Source organism: Mytilus galloprovincialis, chromosome 9, assembly GCF_965363235.1.
Source record: "Mytilus galloprovincialis chromosome 9, xbMytGall1.hap1.1, whole genome shotgun sequence".
NCBI classification, from domain to species: Eukaryota; Metazoa; Mollusca; class Bivalvia; order Mytilida; family Mytilidae; genus Mytilus; species Mytilus galloprovincialis.
The window spans coordinates 65,456,011-65,479,722 of record NC_134846.1 but is presented as its reverse complement, the minus strand read 5'-3'; the positions used below and the strand labels follow the sequence as shown (position 1 = coordinate 65,479,722).

The window sequence follows — 23,712 nt, the reverse complement described above, 5'->3', positions numbered from 1 at the left end:
TGTGTCAGGATTATGAATTCTGTTCAGTCCTATATTAATGTTTTGTCTGATTGTCTGTTACACTCTGTAACCTTAACTCACTGTTGACAGGAGAATAGGTCTAAAGAAAACTTTCACTGAATCTTTAGTTTCTAATCCTATTTTCTTTTTTGATTCAATTGATGATTCAGATTTCCCTTGTTAAAACATGGCCTTGTCATACCTTTAAAAGGGGAAGACATCTTGATTCTGCAACTATTTCAGAATACCACAATCTGTGGAAATCAAACAATCATAAAAAAAAATTCACATCATTATGTATTTTCTTTGCCTCTTCTGTTTATTTTAAATAATTAATAACTATAGACTTTGTTGTAACTATGCATAAATGAGGGAGCAGTTATATCTTCCCAGTTTTTCTTATAATAGTGATTATACTAGGCGGAAGCATAAGCGATGATTCATGTTTTATTTACAGAAAGATGTAGATGTTAGTGGAATTTTAGAGTTTATTAATAGAACTAGTATCAATATTGTTGCTGTAATTATCACATGGGATGTAAGATATACGTAACTTGTATTGAATGGCTAAAATAGAATGGCATGATATACATCCCACTTCAAGTATAAGTTGTGATAAACATTTACATTGATTGGAAGTGTGTTGGTACTATTATTGATACATTACTCGTTTCATTACTCTATTGGTACATAGCTATTGGATTGCTGCTGTCTTATATTTCATTGTATTTACCTGTGTCTTTGTTGTTTCTACCGATCACCATAAAAAATGAAACTTAGCCTTACTATTATTGTCAATTGTGGAAGCAAAATATAAATGGCTGGAAAAGGAAACTTTATAGTATACTAATAACTGGAAGTATTTTTTTTATGGTTATGAAGTAGACACATATACTCTGTTTACCTGGAAAACTTATCAATCAATTAAGAAGTGAGCATCGTTAGTGAATGAATTGTTGGATATGGGACATTCAGCTTCAGTGGTTATTACTAAAAGTAACAGTCGATTCCAATCACAGTCGGAAATTGTATTTGTAAGTTGTTTTTTATAGGTATTGATTCTATTTTAAAAGTATCATTTATTGACTACTTAAAATTTAAATATTGGAGGTTTAATACACTTTCGTCTGTAAATAATACAGAGAAAAAAAAATTGAGAAAAAAAATTTGAGTTGAATATGCTGATTATCTTTTGTGACTTCATTTGTTACTTTGCTTGATGGTTTATAATCTTATTTAGATTTTAAATACAGGTTTATAAGAGCTTGTACTGCTTACCTGTTAGCTTTAGTCATTAAGAAACTCAATCTGTACCTTAGAAAGCCTATAGAAAGTTATTTTATAGTACATCTATTTAAAGCATATGCACCCTTTTTAGCCCAAAATGCTTCATTGACTCTTGAAACTAAAATGAACAGGCCTTCCCAATTGGTAGCCAAAAGTGTGTGTGTTAAGTTGGGATGCTTATTTAATAGAACATTTACATCTAAAAATAAAGGGATGTGCTATGATTGCCAATAAGATAACTCTCCATAAAAGACCAAATGATACAGAAATTAACAACTATAAGTCACCATACAGCCTTTACATTGAGTAAAATCCATACCACCTAGTCAGCTATTATAGTTGAAGAAATGACAAATATTAAACAATTCAAACGAGAAAACTGATGGCCTAATTTTTGTACAAAATTATGTGGAAAACAAATATGATGTACAGCAACAAACGGCAACCACTGAATTACAGATGTGTATATTTGCTACTTATTAATAAATAAAAGATTTTTTTGCACTTAAATGTCTTAAATATTAATAGAGACTATGTTGGGTAGTAGTTTAATTTGAGAAGTAATTGCACTCTAAAGATAAGTTATGATTCTGTGGAAAAAGATTTTTGAGAAAGTTTGACAATGGTAGCAGTTTCAAAGGGATGCCATTAGCTGTATGGCATGTATCTTATTTCTAGGTGTACAATAATCCTCATGTCATCTTTAACCCTTTCCTCCATAATGACGCCTTTTGACGCCATCCCCTTTATACTCCATAATGACGCCTTTTGACGCCTGTGTAGTACCTCAGTTGAAATGCTTTGACTACAAAATGTCTGCATCAGACTTAAAAAAAATTGTATCCATTATGAAAAGGAGATTCATGAGAATTATCTGACTTGAATTTCATTGATGAATTATTGGTTTTCACAATGCATTAACATTTTAAAACTGATGATTTTTTTTAACTGAAAAAAATCCCATGCAAATCAAGTATATTAAAAAAAAATCCATGGAGGAAAGGGTTAAAAATTGGATTAAGTATCATTATTATACTTAGATGTAATAACTGAAAATATACTTAAAAAATAAAGTAATTGAAAATATAATGACAATACTTTTCTGCTGCTAATAATTTGTAACCATGGACATTTTATTAGATTTTTTTTCTGAATGATGGTGAAAATATATGTTTAATATATACTGATACAAAGAAATGGAGGATCAATAAATTCTTTTGACTTGGGAATAAAAGATAGAATGAAGACACCTATATTAGAATTAATGTAACATTAGTTCATCTGGTATATATCATATATATCTATTTAACTACTACTGATGTTATGTACTGAAAAGAAAAGTAGTCAATTCATAACTAATACCTGTAACCACCTTAAAAGCTACTGTCATCTCAAGAATAACTGGTTCGAAATAGAAATACTGAATAATTAATACACTGTTCATATCTGTAAATTGACATAATGGGGAGGGATTTTGATAGATTTGTCAGTTACTCTGTCTTTACAATTCAAATCACCTGTATCAGTTTTTCCTCCCCCCCAGTTACCGGTAGGTGAAATTTGTGTAAGGTTGCTTGTTAGCCAATATTTTTCACCTGACCATGACCATTTTGTCCATGCTTTTTGTCGAGCTTGCAACTTTTGTTGCAGAAAGCTCGACATAGGGATAGTGATCCGGCGGCGGCGGCGGCGTTAGCCAACTTCTTAAAAGGGTTTATATTTTCGAAGGTGAAAGACCTGGATGCTTCATACTTTGTATATAGATGCCTCATGTTACGAAGTTTCCGTCAGTCCCATGTCCAATGTCCTTGACCTCATTTTCATGGTTCAGTGACCACTTGAAAAAAAAGTTAAGAATTTTTGTAATGTTGAATTCTCTCTTATTATAAGTAATAGGATAACTATATTTGGTATGTGCGTACCTTGCAAGGTCCTCATGCCCGTCAGACAGTTTTCACTTGACCTCAACCTCATTTCATGGATCAGTGAACAAGGTTAAGTTTTGGTGGTCAAGTCCATATCTCAGATACTATAAGCAATAGGTCTAGTATATTTGGTGTATGGAAGGACTGGAAGGTGTACATGTCCAACTGGCAGGTGTCATCTGACCTTGACCTCATTTTCATGGTTCAGTGGTTATAGTTAAGTTTTTGTGTTTTGGTCTATTTTTCTCATATTATATGCCAAAGGTCAACTATATTTGGTGTATGGAAATATACCAAATATAGTTGACCTTTGGCATATAATATGAGAAAAATAGACCAAAACACAAAAACTAATAATAGATCATAATATATTATGATCTATATGTCAGTCCCGCAGGTTTTATTTGACCATGACCTCAATTGCACGGTTCATTGGACAGTGTTAAGTTTTTGTGTTTTGGTCTATTTTTCTTAAACTATAAGTAATAGGTCAACTATATAAGTTGTATGGAAGCATTGTTAGCTGTACATGTCTGCCTGGCATGGTTCATCTGACCTTGACCTCATTTTCATGGTTCATTGGTCTTTGTTTAACTATCTTGTTTAATGTTAAGTTTATGTGACAGTTGTAATAACGCTTTATACTTAGGACTATCAACATAATATCAATGATTAGTAAAGAAGGCGAGACATTTCAGTGTGTGCACTCTTGTTTACTTGTGTAAGGTTTTTGGGATTGAGCTGTTTTTCACTAGGGAATACATGTAAAACAATAATTATACCCCCGCTTTAAAAAAGGGGGGGTATACTGTTTTACCTCTGTCTGTCGGTCCGTCCGTCAGTCCGTCCGTCCATCAGTCCGTCAGTCCGTCAGTCAGTCCGTCCCATGAAACTTTCGTCACATTTTTCTCAGGAACTACACATCCACCCTTTCTGTAATTTGGTATCAACATTTATATATGTCAGCCATACCGTGTGATGCGTTTTCAGATTCATCACTTGACAACTTCCTGTTTACCGAACACTTGTCTGATTTTACACATGATAGCCAAGTTGAAAATTTTCGTCACATTTTTCTCAGGAACTACAATACAAGGATTTCTGAAATTTGGTTTCAGGATTTATATAAGTCAACTATACCGTGTGATGCGTTTTCAGATTCATCACTCGACAACTTCCTGTTTACCGAACACTTGTATGATTTTACACATGATAGCCAAGTTGAAAATTTTCGTCACATTTTTCTCAGGAACTACAATACAAGGATTTCTGAAATTTGGTTTCAGGATTTATATAAGTCAGCTATACCGTGTGATGCGTTTTCAGATTCATCACTCGACAACTTCCTCTTTACCGAACACTTGTATGATTTTACACATGATAACCAAGTAAAAAATTTTCGTCACATTTTTCTCAGGAACTACAATACAAGGATTTCTGAAATTTGGTTTCAGGATTTTTATAAGTCAGCTATACCGTGTGATGCATTTTCAGATTCATCACTCGACAACTTCCTGTTTACCGAACACTTGCATATTTTTACACTATTAATATTATCCACTTGCGGGGGGGGTATCATCAGTGAGCAGTAGCTCGCAGTTTCACTTGTTGATATGGAGTTTTGTTGTCGAGGGCGTATGTCCATCAATCAAATATCATTTGCCCCTGACCTTGTTTTTTGCACATTGGTAAGGTCTAGTTTTAAAGTATTACTGTAATATGAAATTTTTACTTGCACCTTTAGTTTGTATAAATTCTCATGTTTGTGTCGTATTTTGTTGACTAATAATTGGCTTATCTTATAGAAAGTAGTTACTTTTATAGTTAGAATTAAATTTTGCTTTACACAAGTGGTGTTGTATGCCTCTTAGCCCTTGGCAAAAGTTATATTATTGCTATATTTTTATATGTTGAAAGTTGAGCATTTTTCTCAGAATTTGATATTGGTTGGTGTTAAAGAGACAATCAACTCATGCAGTTGCAATTATGGTATGTTAATATTTGTTTTAGATTTAAGAGGCTTGCTGTTAAGAAGATTTTCTTTGTTCTGGAGGATTAAAGTCAATACCAGATTTTACTGTCATTTCTTTTATAATTACTTTTAGTAAAAAATATCTGTTATGAAGCAATGAATGACAAATGGAATTAACATTTATTGACATTTCACTGTTTAAAAATATATGAAATGAAACAGTGCAATCTTGGTCTGCTTTTGTCTTGCCTGTGAATGCTAGACAGTGTTAACTATCTAGCAGTGAGAGCAGCACTTCCAATGACGTAAATATATATATATATCAGAAGGAAGAAAACCTGTATACTTCATTCAATATATGCTGATGCTTTATGTTACAAAATATCCATCTGTCATATGGCAATTGTCCTTGACAGCATCCTTATGGTTCAGCTGAACTTCAGCAACTGATAATATTTTGGGATTGGAATGAGTGTAAGGGTTACATTGGGGACATTCATCTGACCTTGAATTCATTTTTATGGTTCATTGGTCAATGGTATATTTGTGTGGTTTGTTCAGTTTCTTAGACATGTTAGATACTATAAGCAGTTGCTCAACTGTATTGATGCATGCACTGATTTTAAGGTTTACAAGTCTGTCAGACAGGTTTCATCTGACCCTGACCTTTTTTCATGGTTTTTTTTGGACAATTTTTAGTTTTGGGGTGTCATCAATATACTTTGTATATTCTTTAGGAGTAATTATAAAAAGTTTATTATCTTAACATTAACGAACAGGTGTATTTTACCAGGCATCAATCTATAATTTGATGGTTGCAGAAACTGTTAACTATCCATGTCTAATACTGAGTTGGTAAATGATGTCAATTACCAGTAAGTATAATCTTATCAGAACTGATTTTATAAAAATGTTGCACTTAATTAAAGATGTGCTTTTGTTTATAATTACAGGGTAAAGACAAAGCCAGAATATCAAAATTATGTAAAGATGGTAAACTTCTAGAATATCTGGATGAAAATGTCCAAACTCTTTATGAAGCATTCAGAAATGGAGCACAAGTATCAAGTAGGTACAATATTGCTATGATAGATCATTATATTTGTATCATCTATTGCTATCAACTTTCAATCCATGTCGTGTCAGCAAGGTGATGCTTAATTTGATGCCTTGTTTAAAGAGATTACCAAACTCTATGCTCAATAAGAACCCTTGCAACAAATCTTTAAGGGGTTCGTAGGTGGCCTGTTCCAAGACAAAATTTCTGTCTCTATTCAATATAACCTCATTTTCCTGTCGCAGTTTAAATATCCATTACTTTCATCCAGGCAATGCCAGGAGAGCCTTTATTAAAGGACCTGCCTTTTGTTTGAATTGATAATTTTTCCGTCCTGACTATGCATGAAATATTTGACACTTAACGTGGTTAAGCAACGAATAATCAATCAATCAATCAGAAATATAACATGAATTATAAGGAGTTCTAGTAGATATCAAGGCCAGAAGAATTAAAATTGATAATTTCCTTATCTAAGATTTAAAAAAAGGAAAACACCTGTGTGATAAATTAAGAGCAGGTGGTATGTTTATGCTGTGATATAACAACAATTACTGATGCTGGTATACATGTATATACATTATTGTTTATAATTAAGTAAGAGAAAGTTTATATTTTTCAGGTAATGGTGCTTGCTATGGATGGAAGCCAAGTAGTAAAGAACCATATAAATGGATATCATACAATGATGTAAATATATTAATTGTTTTTATAAAACTTTTATAAGTTTGATGTCTGGTAATAAACCGATAAATGTCATATAAAATCAATATATTTACCCGTATCTTTCAATTTTTATAAGTGAATGTTCCAAAAATAGTCAGTTGTAAACTACATGTATATTGTTTAAGGAATAATTTAGGGCATTTTAAGTTTATGGGAGGCTTGACATATTTTTTTTGCCTTTAGTGTAGCATAGCAACATAATATTTATCTTATTTCATGGCTCCCACCGATAAGTTCAAGCTTGAAATTTATAGAATGCTTATAACCAATTTTTCCCTACATTAGTATATACAGAAATATGGCTCCCATATTACATTTATACAACTTAGTTTTTATACGACCGCAAAATTTGAAAAATTTTTCGTCGTATATTGCTGTCACGTTGGCGTCGGCGGCGTCGTCGTCGTCGTCGTCCGAATACTTTTAGTTTTCACACTCTAACTTTAGTAAAAGTGAATGGAAATCTATGAAATTTTAACACAAGGTTTATTACCACAAAGGAAGGTTGGTATTGATTTTGGGAGTTTTGGTCCTAACATTTTAGGAATTAGGGGCCAAAAAGGGCCCAAATAAGCATTTTCTTGGTTTTCGCACTATAACTTTAGTTTAAGTTAATAGAAATCTATGAAATTTTGACACAAGGTATATGACCATAAAAGAACGGTTGGGATTGATTTTGGGAGTTTTGGTTTCAACAGTTTAGGAATTAGGGGCCAAAAAAGGGCCCAAATAAGCATTATTCTTGGTTTTCGCACAATAACTTTAGTTTAAGTAAATAGAAATCAATGAAATTTAAACACAATGTTAATGACTACAAAAGGAAGGTTGGTATTGATTTTGGGAGTTTAGGTCCCAACAGTTTAGGAATTAGGGGCCAAAAAGGGACCCAAATAAGCATTTTTCTTGGTTTTCGCACCATAACGTTAGTATAAGTAAATAGAAATCTATGAAATTTAAACACAAGGTTTATGACCATAAAAGGAAGGTTAGTATTGATTTTGGGAGTTTTGGTCCCAACAGAATAAGGGGCCCAAAGGGTCCAAAATTAAACTTTGTTTGATTTCATCAAAATTGAATAATTGGGGTTCTTTGATATGCCGAATCTAACTGTGTATGTAGATTCTTAACTTTTGGTCCCATTTTCAAATTGGTCTACATTAAGGTCCAAAGGGTCCAAAATTAAACTTAGTTTGATTTTGACAAAAAATGAATCAGTTAGGTTCTTTGATATGCTGAATCTAAAAATGTACTTAGATTCTTGATTATTGGCCCAGTTTTCAAGTTGGTCCAAATCGGGGTCCAAAATTAAACTTTGTTTGATTTCATCAAAAATTGAATAAATGGGGTTCTTTGATATACCAAATCTAACTGTATATGTAGATTCTTAATTTTTGGTCCAGTTTTCAAATTGGTCTACATTAAGGTCCAAAGGGTCCAAAATTAAACTAAGTTTGATTTTAACAAAAATTAAATTCTTGGGCTTATTTGATATGCTTTATCTAAATATGTACTTTGATTTTTAGATTATGGGCCCAGTTTTCAAGTTGGTCCAAATCAGGATTCCATATCAAGTATTGTGCAATAGCAAGAAATTTTCAATTGCACAGTATTGCACAATAGCAAGAAATATCTAATTGCACAATATTGTGCAATAGCAATTAATTTTCAATTGGAGTTATCTTTCTTTGTATAGAATAGTAGTTGATAATATATGTTGGAAATTTGCCAGACATGACTATGATGTCATTTTCTATTTTTATTTGCCAATAACTTTATGTAAATAACTTCATTGGAAATTTGCCAATATAAAATGTTGCTGATGAAGCTTTTTTTATACGACCGCAAATTTTGAAAAAATTTTCGTCGTATATTGCTATCACGTCGTCGTCGTCGTCGTCGTCGTCGTCGTCATCGTCGTCCGGCGTCCGAATACTTTTAGTTTTCGCACTCTAACTTTAGTAAAAGTGAATGGAAATCTATGAAATTTTAACACAAGGTTTATGACCACAAAAGGAAGGTTGGTATTGATTTTGGGAGTTTTGGTCCCAACATTTTAGGAATTAGGGGCCAAAAAGGGCCCAAATAAGCATTTTCTTGGTTTTCGCACTATAACTTTAGTTTAAGTTAATAGAAATCTATGAAATTTTGACACAAGGTTTATGACCACAAAAGAACGGTTGGGATTGATTTTGGGAGTTTTGGTCTCAACAGTTTAGGAATTAGGGGCCAAAAAAGGGCCCAAATAAGCATTATTCTTGGTTTTCGCACAATAACATTAGTTTAAGTAAATAGAAATCAATGAAATTTAAACACAATGTTAATGACTACAAAAGGAAGGTTGGTATTGATTTTGGGAGTTTAGGTCCCAACAGTTTAGGAATTAGGGGCCAAAAAGGGACCCAAATAAGCATTTTTCTTGGTTTTCGCACCATAACGTTAGTATAAGTAAATAGAAATCTATGAAATTTAAACACAAGGTTTATGACCATAAAAGAAAGGTTGGGTTTGATTTTGGGAGTTTTGGTCCCAACATAATAAGGGGCCCAAAGGGTCCAAAATTAAACTTTTGTTTGATTTCATCAAAATTGAATAATTGGGGTTCTTTGATATGCTGAATCTAACTGTCATGACTGTGTATGTAGATTCTTAACTTTTGGTCCCGTTTTCAAATTGGTCTACATTAAGGTCCAAAGGGTCCAAAATTAAACTTAGTTTGATTTTGACAAAAAATGAATCAGTTAGGTTCTTTGATATGCTGAATCTAAAAATGTACTTAGATTCTTGATTATAGGCCCAGTTTTCAAGTTGGTCCAAATCGGGGTCCAAAATTAAACTTTGTTTGATTTCATCAAAAATTGAATAAATGGGGTTCTTTGATATACCAAATCTAACTGTATATGTAGATTCTTAATTTTTGGTCCAGTTTTCAAATTGGTCTAAATTAAGGTCCAAAGGGTCCAAAATTAAACTAAGTTTGATTTTAACAAAAATTAAATTCTTGGGCTTATTTGATATGCTTTATCTAAATATGTACTTTGATTTTTAGATTATGGGCCCAGTTTTCAAGTTGGTCCAAATCAGGATTCCATATCAAGTATTGTGCAATAGCAAGAAATTTTCAATTGCACAGTATTGCACAATAGCAAGAAATATCTAATTGCACAATATTGTGCAATAGCAATTAATTTTCAATTGGAGTTATCTTTCTTTGTATAGAATAGTAGTTGATAATATATGTTGGAAATTTGCCAGACATGACTATGATGTCATTTTCTATTTTTATTTGCCAATAACTTTATGTAAATAACTTCATTGGAAATTTGCCAATATAAAATGTTGCTGATGAAGCTTTTTTTATACGACCGCAAATTTTGAAAAAATTTTCGTCGTATATTGCTATCACGTCGTCGTCGTCGTCGTCGTCGTCGTCGTCGTCGTCATCGTCGTCGTCGTCCGAATACTTTTAGTTTTCACACTCTAACTTTAGTAAAAGTGAATGGAAATCTATGAAATTTTAACACAAGGTTTATTACCACAAAGGAAGGTTGGTATTGATTTTGGGAGTTTTGGTCCTAACATTTTAGGAATTAGGGGCCAAAAAGGGCCCAAATAAGCATTTTCTTGGTTTTCGCACTATAACTTTAGTTTAAGTTAATAGAAATCTATGAAATTTTGACACAAGGTATATGACCATAAAAGAACGGTTGGGATTGATTTTGGGAGTTTTGGTTTCAACAGTTTAGGAATTAGGGGCCAAAAAAGGGCCCAAATAAGCATTATTCTTGGTTTTCGCACAATAACTTTAGTTTAAGTAAATAGAAATCAATGAAATTTAAACACAATGTTAATGACTACAAAAGGAAGGTTGGTATTGATTTTGGGAGTTTAGGTCCCAACAGTTTAGGAATTAGGGGCCAAAAAGGGACCCAAATAAGCATTTTTCTTGGTTTTCGCACCATAACGTTAGTATAAGTAAATAGAAATCTATGAAATTTAAACACAAGGTTTATGACCATAAAAGGAAGGTTAGTATTGATTTTGGGAGTTTTGGTCCCAACAGAATAACGGGCCCAAAGGGTCCAAAATTAAACTTTGTTTGATTTCATCAAAATTGAATAATTGGGGTTCTTTGATATGCCGAATCTAACTGTCATGACTGTGTATGTAGATTCTTAACTTTTGGTCCCATTTTCAAATTGGTCTACATTAAGGTCCAAAGGGTCCAAAATTAAACTTAGTTTGATTTTGACAAAAAATGAATCAGTTAGGTTCTTTGATATGCTGAATCTAAAAATGTACTTAGATTCTTGATTATTGGCCCAGTTTTCAAGTTGGTCCAAATCGGGGTCCAAAATTAAACTTTGTTTGATTTCATCAAAAATTGAATAAATGGGGTTCTTTGATATACCAAATCTAACTGTATATGTAGATTCTTAATTTTTGGTCCAGTTTTCAAATTGGTCTACATTAAGGTCCAAAGGGTCCAAAATTAAACTAAGTTTGATTTTAACAAAAATTAAATTCTTGGGCTTATTTGATATGCTTTATCTAAATATGTACTTTGATTTTTAGATTATGGGCCCAGTTTTCAAGTTGGTCCAAATCAGGATTCCATATCAAGTATTGTGCAATAGCAAGAAATTTTCAATTGCACAGTATTGCACAATAGCAAGAAATATCTAATTGCACAATATTGTGCAATAGCAATTAATTTTCAATTGGAGTTATCTTTCTTTGTATAGAATAGTAGTTGATAATATATGTTGGAAATTTGCCAGACATGACTATGATGTCATTTTCTATTTTTATTTGCCAATAACTTTATGTAAATAACTTCATTGGAAATTTGCCAATATAAAATGTTGCTGATGAAGCTTTTTTTATACGACCGCAAATTTTGAAAAAATTTTCGTCGTATATTGCTATCACGTCGTCGTCGTCGTCGTCGTCGTCATCGTCGTCCGGCGTCCGAATACTTTTAGTTTTCGCACTCTAACTTTAGTAAAAGTGAATGGAAATCTATGAAATTTTAACACAAGGTTTATGACCACAAAAGGAAGGTTGGTATTGATTTTGGGAGTTTTGGTCCCAACATTTTAGGAATTAGGGGCCAAAAAGGGCCCAAATAAGCATTTTCTTGGTTTTCGCACTATAACTTTAGTTTAAGTTAATAGAAATCTATGAAATTTTGACACAAGGTTTATGACCACAAAAGAACGGTTGGGATTGATTTTGGGAGTTTTGGTCTCAACAGTTTAGGAATTAGGGGCCAAAAAAGGGCCCAAATAAGCATTATTCTTGGTTTTCGCACAATAACATTAGTTTAAGTAAATAGAAATCAATGAAATTTAAACACAATGTTAATGACTACAAAAGGAAGGTTGGTATTGATTTTGGGAGTTTAGGTCCCAACAGTTTAGGAATTAGGGGCCAAAAAGGGACCCAAATAAGCATTTTTCTTGGTTTTCGCACCATAACGTTAGTATAAGTAAATAGAAATCTATGAAATTTAAACACAAGGTTTATGACCATAAAAGAAAGGTTGGGTTTGATTTTGGGAGTTTTGGTCCCAACATAATAAGGGGCCCAAAGGGTCCAAAATTAAACTTTTGTTTGATTTCATCAAAATTGAATAATTGGGGTTCTTTGATATGCTGAATCTAACTGTCATGACTGTGTATGTAGATTCTTAACTTTTGGTCCCGTTTTCAAATTGGTCTACATTAAGGTCCAAAGGGTCCAAAATTAAACTTAGTTTGATTTTGACAAAAAATGAATCAGTTAGGTTCTTTGATATGCTGAATCTAAAAATGTACTTAGATTCTTGATTATTGGCCCAGTTTTCAAGTTGGTCCAAATCGGGGTCCAAAATTAAACTTTGTTTGATTTCATCAAAAATTGAATAAATGGGGTTCTTTGATATACCAAATCTAACTGTGTATGTAGATTCTTCATTTTTGGTCCTGTTTTCAAATTGGTCTACACTAAAGTCCAAAGGGTCCAAAATTAAACTTAGTCTGATTTTAACAAAAATTGAAATCTTGAAGTTCTTTGATATGCTGAATTCAAAAATGTACTTAGATTTTTTATTATGGGCCCAGTTTTCAAGTTGGTCCAAATCAGGATCTAAAATTATTATATTAAGTATTGTGCAATAGCAAGTCTTTTCAATTGCACAGTATTGCGCAATGGCAAGAAATATCTAATTGCACAATATTGTGAAATATCAAAAAAAAATTTAATTAGAGTTATCTTTCTTTGTCCAGAATAGTAAGCAAGAAATATCTAATTGCAAAATATTGTGCAATAGCAAGATTTTTTTTTAATTGGAGTTATCTTTCTTTGTCCAGAATCAACTTAAATCTTTGTTATATACAATATACAATGTATATTCACTTTTTACTACCAACTGATAAATTAAAATAATCTTTACCATTCAGTGATAACAAGCAGTTTTTTTACATCTTAATATTTTATGATGTATTTAAATGAGTAGTTATTGTTGCAAACTCCATTAGAAATTTTAATTGAGATTAGTTTTGGAATAAGGGAAAGGGGGATGTGATTAAAAAAATTGGGTTCAATTTTTCTCATTTGAAATTTCATAAATAAAAAAGAAAATTTCTTCAAACATTTTTTTGAGAGGATTAATATTCAACAGCATAGTGAATTGCTCTAAGAGAAACAAAAATTTTAAGTTCATTAGAACACATTCATTCTGTGTCAGAAACCTATGCTGTGTCAACTATTTAATCACAATCCAAATTTAGAGCTGAATCCAGCTTGAATGTTGTGTCCATACTTGCCCTAACCGTTCAGGGTTCAACCTCTGCGGTCGTATAAAGCTACGCCCTGCGGAGCATCTGGTTCCTTATCTTATCTAAAATGTTTTTAGATAATGTATGTTGGACATTTGCCAGACATGACTATGATGTCATTTTCTATTTTTATTTGCCAATAACTTTATGTAAATAACTTCATTGGAAATTTGCCAATATAAAATGTTGCTGATGAAGTTTTTTTTATTGTTTTATACAATAAACAATGTATATTCACTTTTACTACCAACCAATCTTTACCATTCAGTGATAACAAGCACTTTATTTTACATTTTAATATTTTATGATGTATTTAAAAGAGTAGTTATTGTTGCAAACTTCATTAAAAATTTGAATTGATATCAGTTTTGGAAAAAGAGAAACGGGGATGTGAAAAAAAAGGGGGGGGGGGTTAAATTTTTCTCATTTCAGATTTCATAAATAAAAAGAAAATTTCTTCAAACATTTTTTTGAGAGGATTAATATTCAACAGCATAGTGAATTGCTCAAAGGCAAAAAAAAACTTTTAAGTTCATTAGACCACATTCATTCTGTGTCAGAAACCTATGCTGTGTCAACTATTTAATTTTAGATTTAAAAAGTTTGAAGAAGAAATCTTTAATTGATTTGCAAAATCTTGACATTTGTTTTGTGTAAAAAAAACCCATGTAATGTCAAAAATTTGATCACAATCCAAATCAGAGCTGTATCACGCATGAATGTTTTGTCCATACTTGCCCCAACTGTTCATGGTTCGACCTCTGCGGTCGTATAAAGCTGCGCCCTGCGGAGCACCTGGTTGATGATGTTAGAGTGAAGATAAAATCTTTTCTAAGAGATTGAAAAAAAGACATGATAAAACAATGAAGTAATACTAGTTGATATGTCAATTACAGCACTGGTTGAGTACATTTAAGCTTTAGTCCCTGAAATTTTCTCCCAAACCTAGGATCGAACCAGGAACCTTTGTGTTAGTAGTCAGATGCACTAACAACTACAACATGGCTCTCCTACATTTAAGCTCACTAATAGGCCACTTGATCTGAAGCTATAGCTAGGCTTCTGTCATTATTCCATCAAATTTTATATGAAAAAAGGTGAAAAATTAATATAATTGCCAATTTGCCAAATGACAGATACGAACTTTGGAGTCTTTAGTTTTAATAATTCGTACAACATTCTTTGGTTTGTGAATTCTTTAATTTATGAAAAAAAATTGATCAAATACTTTTTACAATATAAATCAATTGAAAATTTGTTAACAATTGTGTGCCAAAAACAGTCAAAATGAATACAGATTACTCAAATTTCCTCGTAAGAATCACTATTTTTGACCAGTGTGAGGTTACAAAGTGAAAATTTGATGTGTTTATAATAAGACTGTAAAAAAGTATAAAGTGTGGGTGATCTTCAGAGGGTGTCATAGAATGATATAAAGACTACCATAATACAGGAATTCAAAAATAGAAAAGTAATTAACAAGTGACCAAACAACTAAAGTGAAAATATTTTTCTATTTCTGAATTTGTTGATAAGTTATTCTTTTTATAACATTGACTTTTAATGTAAATAGAGGAGAAAATGTCAAACTATTTTGTTTTCAACATGTCCTTATTTTGATGCAGCGTCATTAACAACTATTGTAGTATGACATCAGTGGAGAGAAAGATGTGGAATTATCAGTTTTCTTTTGACTTTGGCATCTTGGCATTTCTTTGTAACTAATATAAGAAGTATATTTATAGGCTTAACAGGTGCACAAAAAAGAAAGATGTAACTTATTTTGGAATATTAAAGTAAATTGATATGGATTGCAAGATAAAGAAATGAAATTCTATTCATTTATTACAGTTGTTTGTTGAAAAATTGTTATATATGTTTTTAGATGAAATAAAATTTGTTTTTTCTTACTTCATGAAATGATTAGCCGGACAAAATGGTAAAAAAAAGTGAACATAGCCCAAATTTTCATCTACTCCTCCTTTAAATGATAAGATTAACCTAAACTTATTTGTTTTTCTAGGAAACTTAGTATGTTAGATAGAAAATCTGTAAAAGCAATAATAAGATTTAAAAATCAGTCAACATGGCTGAAATAATCAACTCCTCATAGGGGTTATAGCCTCAGAAAGACCAAATCCTTTTGAAATTTGTTTGTCTCTGAGAATTATTAGATAAGTTGGCTAGAAATTTGGTTAAATTACAGTATATGTAACAATACTGAAAAAGTGATAACTTTTCACGAAAAATCAGTTTTTGATTTGGATATGTACAGCGGCCGGGCGACCTTTTGCTCAAATGATATAAATTGAGTTCTTTCAAAGATGTATGTAGAGTAATCCACATGCTCAAATATATATATGGTAATTTCAAAATACATCCACACTAACTGTATACAAATCAAATTCATTTCAGGTTTTAAATAGGGCAGCAAATATTGGTGCAGGATTAATTGCAAATGACCAGGCAGCTATAAATTCTACAAGAATAGGGTTATATTCACAAAACAGAGTTGAGGTAAATCTGAAATATTCAAGTTACAATATAGCACTTACAAAGAAATGATGTGAATATAAAACTAACTAGAAAGCAGTATTGATAAGACTTTTCTCATTTGACTAGATAATTTATGTTTTTTTGTTGTCTCCTGTCTATGAAGTCTCATGCATCAATAATGTACAAATGTGATTACTGGTAGGTCTATTTTTAAAAGAACATCTCTTTTGGTAGGTCAATGATATTTGGTATACTGTTGTATTAGCAATGGGACATCTCATTTCAACAAAGATAATTTGGCACACACCCTCAGTCTAGTCATTTTGAAACTTTTGCATAGTACACATGTTGAAGTTTATAATTAGGTCAGTTTAAGATGAACCTTAAACAGAAAGTCGTTAATATTTAGTATCTAGTTGTATTAACATTGACAGTTCTCATTTCATTGGAGATTTATTTGTCCTACTCCTTCAGTCATGGTTCATTGACTGCATTTTTGATTTCAACATTTGCATGAAAACATCAAATTTACACACAAGCAAGATGTTAAAATCCCAGTATGGGATGTAGAATAAGCAAATTGTGATTGATTGTTTAGAATCATGGTATTGTGGAAAAAGCATGTAATTACTTAATATGTTTTATTATTTTATTTTCAGTATGGTATTGTGGAACAAGCATGTTATACATATTCTATGGCATTGGTTCCATTATATGACACATTAGGACCAGAAGCATGTACATATATTGTCAATCAAGGTTAGTAGTTGTTTCATACAAAAAAATGTATTCATCTTTATTTTTACAATTACAAACAGGAACAGAAATAGCTTATGATAAAAAAAGATGTAGGGTATAATTCTAGCTGCAGAACCATAGCTCTTAGGTCCTTATGTTATTTTTTTGACTATTTGCGGACCGTAGAGCTACAGATTTTTCCAATTTCAAAACTTTCAGAATTGCGAGCCAGGTTTCAATATGGCCGAACAAAATAGGCGGAGAATGTATACAAATGGAAATAATTAGATAATAGAATGATGGAAATGAATATTCAAACATAAATAGGTATGTCATATCCTAGAAAAATATCTAACGAAAAGAACTATATATATTGACAAGCTTTGCATTGATTATAAACAATAAATGTTTGGGAAATAAGTGCGACCTGAACCTGGGTCTCAATTCTGAATGTTTTGAAATAGGAAAAGGCTGTAGTTCTATGGTCTGCAAATAGTAAAAAAATAACATAAGGACCTAAGAGCCACGGTTCAGCAGCTAGGTATAATTCCAGAGAGACAGAAACGAAACAGCATGAAAAATAAGAAAATAATTAGATGTCAAACTACAAACTTTTACATCACACAAGTGTCTTTATATTATGTCAAACTCTATGTTGTTCAGGGTCTGTAAAAGTTGTAATATTTTTAAATTTTCTATCAAAGGTCAGCCACCAATTCCAATTCCTTAAAGACAAAAACTAAGAGTTATGTGTGTACCCTTTGTTACCAATGAAAAGAAATACTAGTACTATCATCAATGAAATGGCAACATGACCTCAGAATAGCATCTCTTAGTAATTTAAATTCAGCATTCTTTATAATGATTATAAAAGAATTGCCTTGGTGGCTTCAAGTGCAGGAGGTGGTGGGACCAATCACCTGCTTAGTAATATCAAAGATTTATTTGTCCAGGTAGGGTGACATGTCTTCCTTGTCTTCCTTGTGAACTAGCATGTTTTAAATCTGGCTCAGCATGTTGGTCTAGTACAAAGCAGAGTTTATACTGATGCCACAAAAACATTTTCAAGTTTGCTATTGGACATTTAACAGCCATCCATTGTCAACATATATGTAACGGTCATTTTAATTTTATTAGTATATTATTTTATATTTCAGCCAACATAAGCCTAGTTATCTGTGATACATGTAAAAAAGTTCAGTCCATGTTTGATAAATATGAGGAAACACCAAACCTTAAAACAATTGTCATGATGGAAGAGTTGTCTCTGGACTTACAGACTAAAGCACAACAATTAGGGATCAAACTCTTATCATTTAGTGATTTGGAGGTAAACTTTACACATATAGCATGAAATGATTTTGAGATTTAGGGTCTGATGTTCAATTAAAGTCAACAGCTATTTTAATTCTATCATGTTATTCAATTGATCATGGGCAGAGACTATCTTACTTTGTTTCCAACATTGATAGGCTTTTTTAAAAAAACATTTAGTTCATATAGCATTTGTAGAAAATAGAAGTAAATTGCAAATGACACTGAAAGATGTGACAAGATTTAGTTACACTTTTGATTTAAAATTGGATATCAATGAAAGTTTTTTTAAGTTTGTTTTATACAATATTATTGAGGTTGTCAGCAATTTTAAGTTATTCAGGAGAGTTGGTTGTATTATTAGAACTAGCAATCATCTGATGATAATCTTTTAAGGAGTAGGAAACAACCATGTTTAAACTTGGAGAATATGGATACATTAGTAAGACAGCATTCCACCAAACTTGGAGAATATGGATACATTAGTTAGACAGCATTCCATCAAACTTGGAGAATATGGATACATTAGTAAGACAGCAATCCATCAAACTTGGAGAATATGGATACATTAGTTAGACAGCATTCCATCAAACTTGGAGAATATGGATACATTAGTAAGACAGCATTCCATCAAACTTGGAGAATATGGATACATTAGTAAGACAGCATTCCATCAAACTTGGAGAATATGGATACATTAGTAAGACAGCATTCCATAAAACTTGGAGAATATGGATACATTAGTAAGACAGCATTCCATCAAACTTGGAGAATATGGATACATTAGTAAGACAGCATTCCATCAAACTTGGAGAATATGGATACATTAGTAAGACAGCATTCCATCAAACTTGGAGAATATGGATACATTAGTAAGACAGCATTCCATAAAACTTGGAGAATATGGATACATTAGTAAGACAGCATTCCATCAAACTTGGAGAATATGGATACATTAGTAAGACAGCATTCCATCAAACTTGGAGAATATGGATACATTAGTAAGACAGCATTCCATCAAACTTGGAGAATATGGATACATTAGTAAGACAGCATTCCATCAAACTTGGAGAATATGGATACATTAGTAAGACAGCATTCCATCAAACTTGGAGAATATGGATACATTAGTAAGACAGCATTCCATCAAACTTGGAGAATATGGATACATTAGTAAGACAGCATTCCATAAAACTTGGAGAATATGGATACATTAGTAAGACAGCATTCCATCAAACTTGGAGAATATGGATACATTAGTAAGACAGCATTCCATCAAACTTGGAGAATATGGATACATTAGTAAGACAGCATTCCATCAAACTTGGAGAATATGGATACATTAGTAAGACAGCATTCCATCAAACTTGGAAAATATGGATACATTAGTAAGACAGCATTCCATCAATGCAATAAAACTAAATAGACATCGAGAAGTCATAATACAGTCTTCAAAATAGGCAATTGTCTTGAACCATATGTCCACTCTAAATTGCAAAGAGAGTGGTTCAGAATGAATTGAAAAGAGTCTAACAAAGATATACCAAGAACAGCAAATTCTTTAAAGGACTTCCATATTAAAATGGTGCATTTGAACTTGTCAGTTTTTAGTTATTTTTTCTTAACTAAAAACAAAATATAGAAATGTGCCAATACATTAAAATCAGGCTATACTACCAACTGAAAAATTTACAGTATTACAAAAAACAAATAACTCTGGATGTTGTAAAACAATACTGTAAATACTTGCTTATATCATATAACAATTATTTTTTTAGGAACAAGGTGAAAAATCTCCGCAAGAACCAAAGGTAATTGTATATGTAATAATAGACATTTTAGATTTATTTATTTCCAAATTAAAGATCAATTGAACTGGTTTGAATTCTTCGGGAAAAGCTCTACCTTAATATAACATCACAGTAGACTTTTTATTTCAAATAGATAGTCATTATAAAAGGATGACACTTTTGTTTTATTACTCTCCCTTTTATACTCTAGTGAGTAGCAGAACATGTGAAAGATAGAATTTTTTTGTGAAAAGAAAAATTAGTTTAGTAAAATTGACACCTATATGATTTTGAGTGCATTCAAATTACCGAAGTGTTTATGCAAAATTCTAATGACACTAACTAAGACAGATAAGTGTAATTTTTGTAAGCAAGAAGAAGATTATGCTCACTATTTTCTGAAGTGTAGATATTTGAATAAATTTTGGCAAAAAATCTATGAACTCTTTAAGGTAGCACAATACAAAGATTTTTCATCCCCAATCAGACACCTTTAAACTGATGTAATTCCACTCATCTTTTTTTAAATTTTATAAATGAGGTACCAAAAGAAAGAAGAAGGATTAATCTTTCAAAGTGTGATAATTTCATTATGACATAATTATTACATAATTAATTGTTATGTAATAAGTTGCCGTATTGTGATGTCCACACTTGAATGAATTTAGCTTCTTTGTTATTCATAGCATCCTAAAATATTTTATAGATTCTGGCACAATACAGTTTGACCTCCAAAACTGTGTCTCAGATTTTTCCTATTGCATTTCATTCTCTCACAAATCTTCAATGAAGTTTGCAACATCAATTCATAAAAGACCACCAAATTCAATTGGGTATAAAATTTGTTCTATTGATGTTTTTGGAAATCTGAGACACAGTTTTGGAGGTCAAGCTGTGTTGTACAAGAATCTATAAAATATTTTGGGATGCTATGAAGAACAAAGACGCTAAATTCATTCAAGTGTGGACATCACAATACAGCAACTAATTACATAATAATTATGTCATAATGAAATTATCACAATTTGAAAGATTACTCTTTCTTCTTTCTTTTGGTACCTCATTTATAAAATATAAAGAAGGATGAAATGAATTACATCAGTTTAAAGTTGTCTGATTAGGATTGAAAAAATCTTTGTATTGTGCTACCTTAAAAGAAGTAAAATAGATTTTGATATTAAATTGCAACATCTTGTATTTGGATATAAAATTACATTTTAAAAGTAAATATTATTTTTTGAATTATATACTAACAGTATTAAGTTTTTCTATTTATAAGTCATACTATGTATCCGAGCAGAGAACAAAAACTGTTGATGTCTTTAGTATTTTTGAAAATGAATTTAATAAAAGAATAGATGCATATAAATCAAGATGTCCAATGTTATTGTCAATTAGAAAGAATTTTTAGCGTTGATAAATCTCTGCATAAGACAACTATACATCCTTTATATTATTTTTATAAGTAAATAAGTTGGACCAGCTGTTTATTTCCCTGGATAATCAGTGGAGTGTAACAGGGTAAATCAAGAGAAGCTTGGATTCTTGGTGAAATTTGTAACAAGCAAGATTAGATGAATAAATATTATTATGTTGTTAAAAAAAAAAAATTTTAATGACACACCCATAACCATAACATGCATGTTATAAAATTTTGTAATAAATATATTATGTAACATTTGTTTAATTTACAGCCTGCTAAACCTGATGATATATGTGTTGTATGTTATACAAGTGGTACAACAGGTGGGTAAATAAACTTTTTTACTTAGATATATAAAATAAATAGTGAATGGATAATCAGTAACAAAAGTTAAAGATGCTTAGATTTATGAACATATTGAAACAATGTCACTGGTTAATAATGTTTCAAGTAAACAACTCAAAGTGACCTTTTACCACACACTTTCTGGTCATGATGAGTGGAATAATTTTGTCTTTCCTGTGATAAACATTTTGATGGCAATTGAAAAATATAACTCAAAGAAAACAAGCAACAACCTGGTCAAAAGAAAAAAAACAATTCAACACTACCCAGAAAAGACTGGGCAAAAGGAACCCCCTTTGAGAGACAACAGTGTTACTTTTTTAGTGCCATTTATAGAGCCAATAAATGGATATCTATTGACACTCTTTAAAGCAAGAGTTCCTTTCCTTTGTTTACATGTTTGATGTTTAAGTGTCCAAAGACCTTCATAAATCAGCCAAAATCAACTTGTGTATTCCGACTTTAATTATATTGTGGAAAATTTTAATTTATTTTGGCCTTTATTGATTCCTCACTCTGATCTAACAGTAATTTTATCAGACTTGTTAGTGCATATTTCAATTTGGTTAGTCAAATAGAAAATTTAATCCATTTATTCTTCCAAAATGGTGTCCAAGGGAAATAATTCAAACTCAAAATAACATCATAATATCCAACTCAAAATTACATAATATTAAACCTATTTATAGTATTGTCCTCAAAGCCAAAGATGAAGTTTTCAATTAGGTTATGTAAGAACAAATATTTATGACTTATAATTATTATTGATATTTGAATACATTTGCATAAGCATGTAAATATTATTGTTAAACTATTGGGTTTTCCAATGTGATCATTCAAAATGTATATGGGCAATCTAGAAACTGAGTGTTTAAATATGCAGCACTACATTATCATGTACAATTTAATTTTCTTTTGATTTGATAGACTTTTATGAAACATAATTGAATTTTTATTAGGTTTACCTAAAGGAGCAATGTTAACACATAAAGGAACCATTTCTACAGTTTGTTCAGCATTTGTCACACTTGTGAGTATTTTATCATGAATATTATCTGCCATAATGAATCTTTGACATCAGTGTAGTTGATAAAGAAACATGACTTTGGTGGGGACCTTTGAGAAAATAAGTGCACCTTTGTTATCTAGTGTTTTTAATGGAACTTTAATGATAATTATTGTAAAGGAGTTCTCATACAACAAAGTGATCATTTAAAATATGTTAGATGGTTCTCTCCAGTTGGTTGCCTCAAACTAAAATTGATTGCCCTAATACAACTTTAAGTGCTGAATCAATCAATCACAATATATTCTTGTGATGAGGTGATCTAGACACTGAGGGTTCATTATTTTAACCTAGAAGTTAGTTAAATGACTTATCTTATTGTCTTTTTCTCAAACAAATCCCAACAAAAAAAAAAAGAAATGAAATAGCATGCTCTCTTCAAATAGGTACATCTTGAAATAATAATCATTTTACATTAATATTTCAGTGTTTTTGACTCAACACAACACTTTGTGCTTTTTTATTTTAGGAAAATGGTGGTGTTACTCTCGGACCAGAAGATGTTCTAATATCATATCTACCATTAGCCCATTCATATGAAAGGTTGTTAGAGGTAGGTCTTCAATGAAATGTAGAATATTCAGTGTTAAAGCATTATCTTTAAAGAGTCAAGTCATATTAGTTGTAGAGTAGTCACATTTATTGTACAGCAAAAAAATCTTTTTTGTAAAAGGATAAAGCTAGATATTAATTTTGAATGTTTTTAGACTGAGAAAATTTTGTTTCTATTCCAAATTAATAATTCTCGTTTTAAA

General features: G+C 31.2%; 1 protein-coding gene across 7 annotated transcripts in view; it reads left to right on the top strand.

The window, feature by feature from the left end:
- The window catches only part of LOC143045664 (long-chain-fatty-acid--CoA ligase 1-like), a 51,551-nt gene that overhangs the window by 17,468 nt on the left and 10,371 nt on the right, over positions 1-23,712 (top strand). For 6 of the 7 annotated variants that reach the window (XM_076218330.1, XM_076218331.1, XM_076218329.1 and 3 more), the window contains 9 exons: positions 6,138-6,252; positions 6,864-6,931; positions 16,201-16,302; positions 16,941-17,040; positions 18,177-18,349; positions 20,112-20,144; positions 21,818-21,869; positions 22,851-22,921; positions 23,427-23,510. In XM_076218330.1, coding sequence (XP_076074445.1) covers positions 6,138-6,252; positions 6,864-6,931; positions 16,201-16,302; positions 16,941-17,040; positions 18,177-18,349; positions 20,112-20,144; positions 21,818-21,869; positions 22,851-22,921; positions 23,427-23,510 — 798 coding nt within the window. Of the gene's footprint in view, positions 1-644; positions 1,035-6,137; positions 6,253-6,863; positions 6,932-16,200; positions 16,303-16,940; positions 17,041-18,176; positions 18,350-20,111; positions 20,145-21,817; positions 21,870-22,850; positions 22,922-23,426; positions 23,511-23,712 lie in introns of those variants that run through there. The other variant, XM_076218332.1, reaches the window with a different exon arrangement.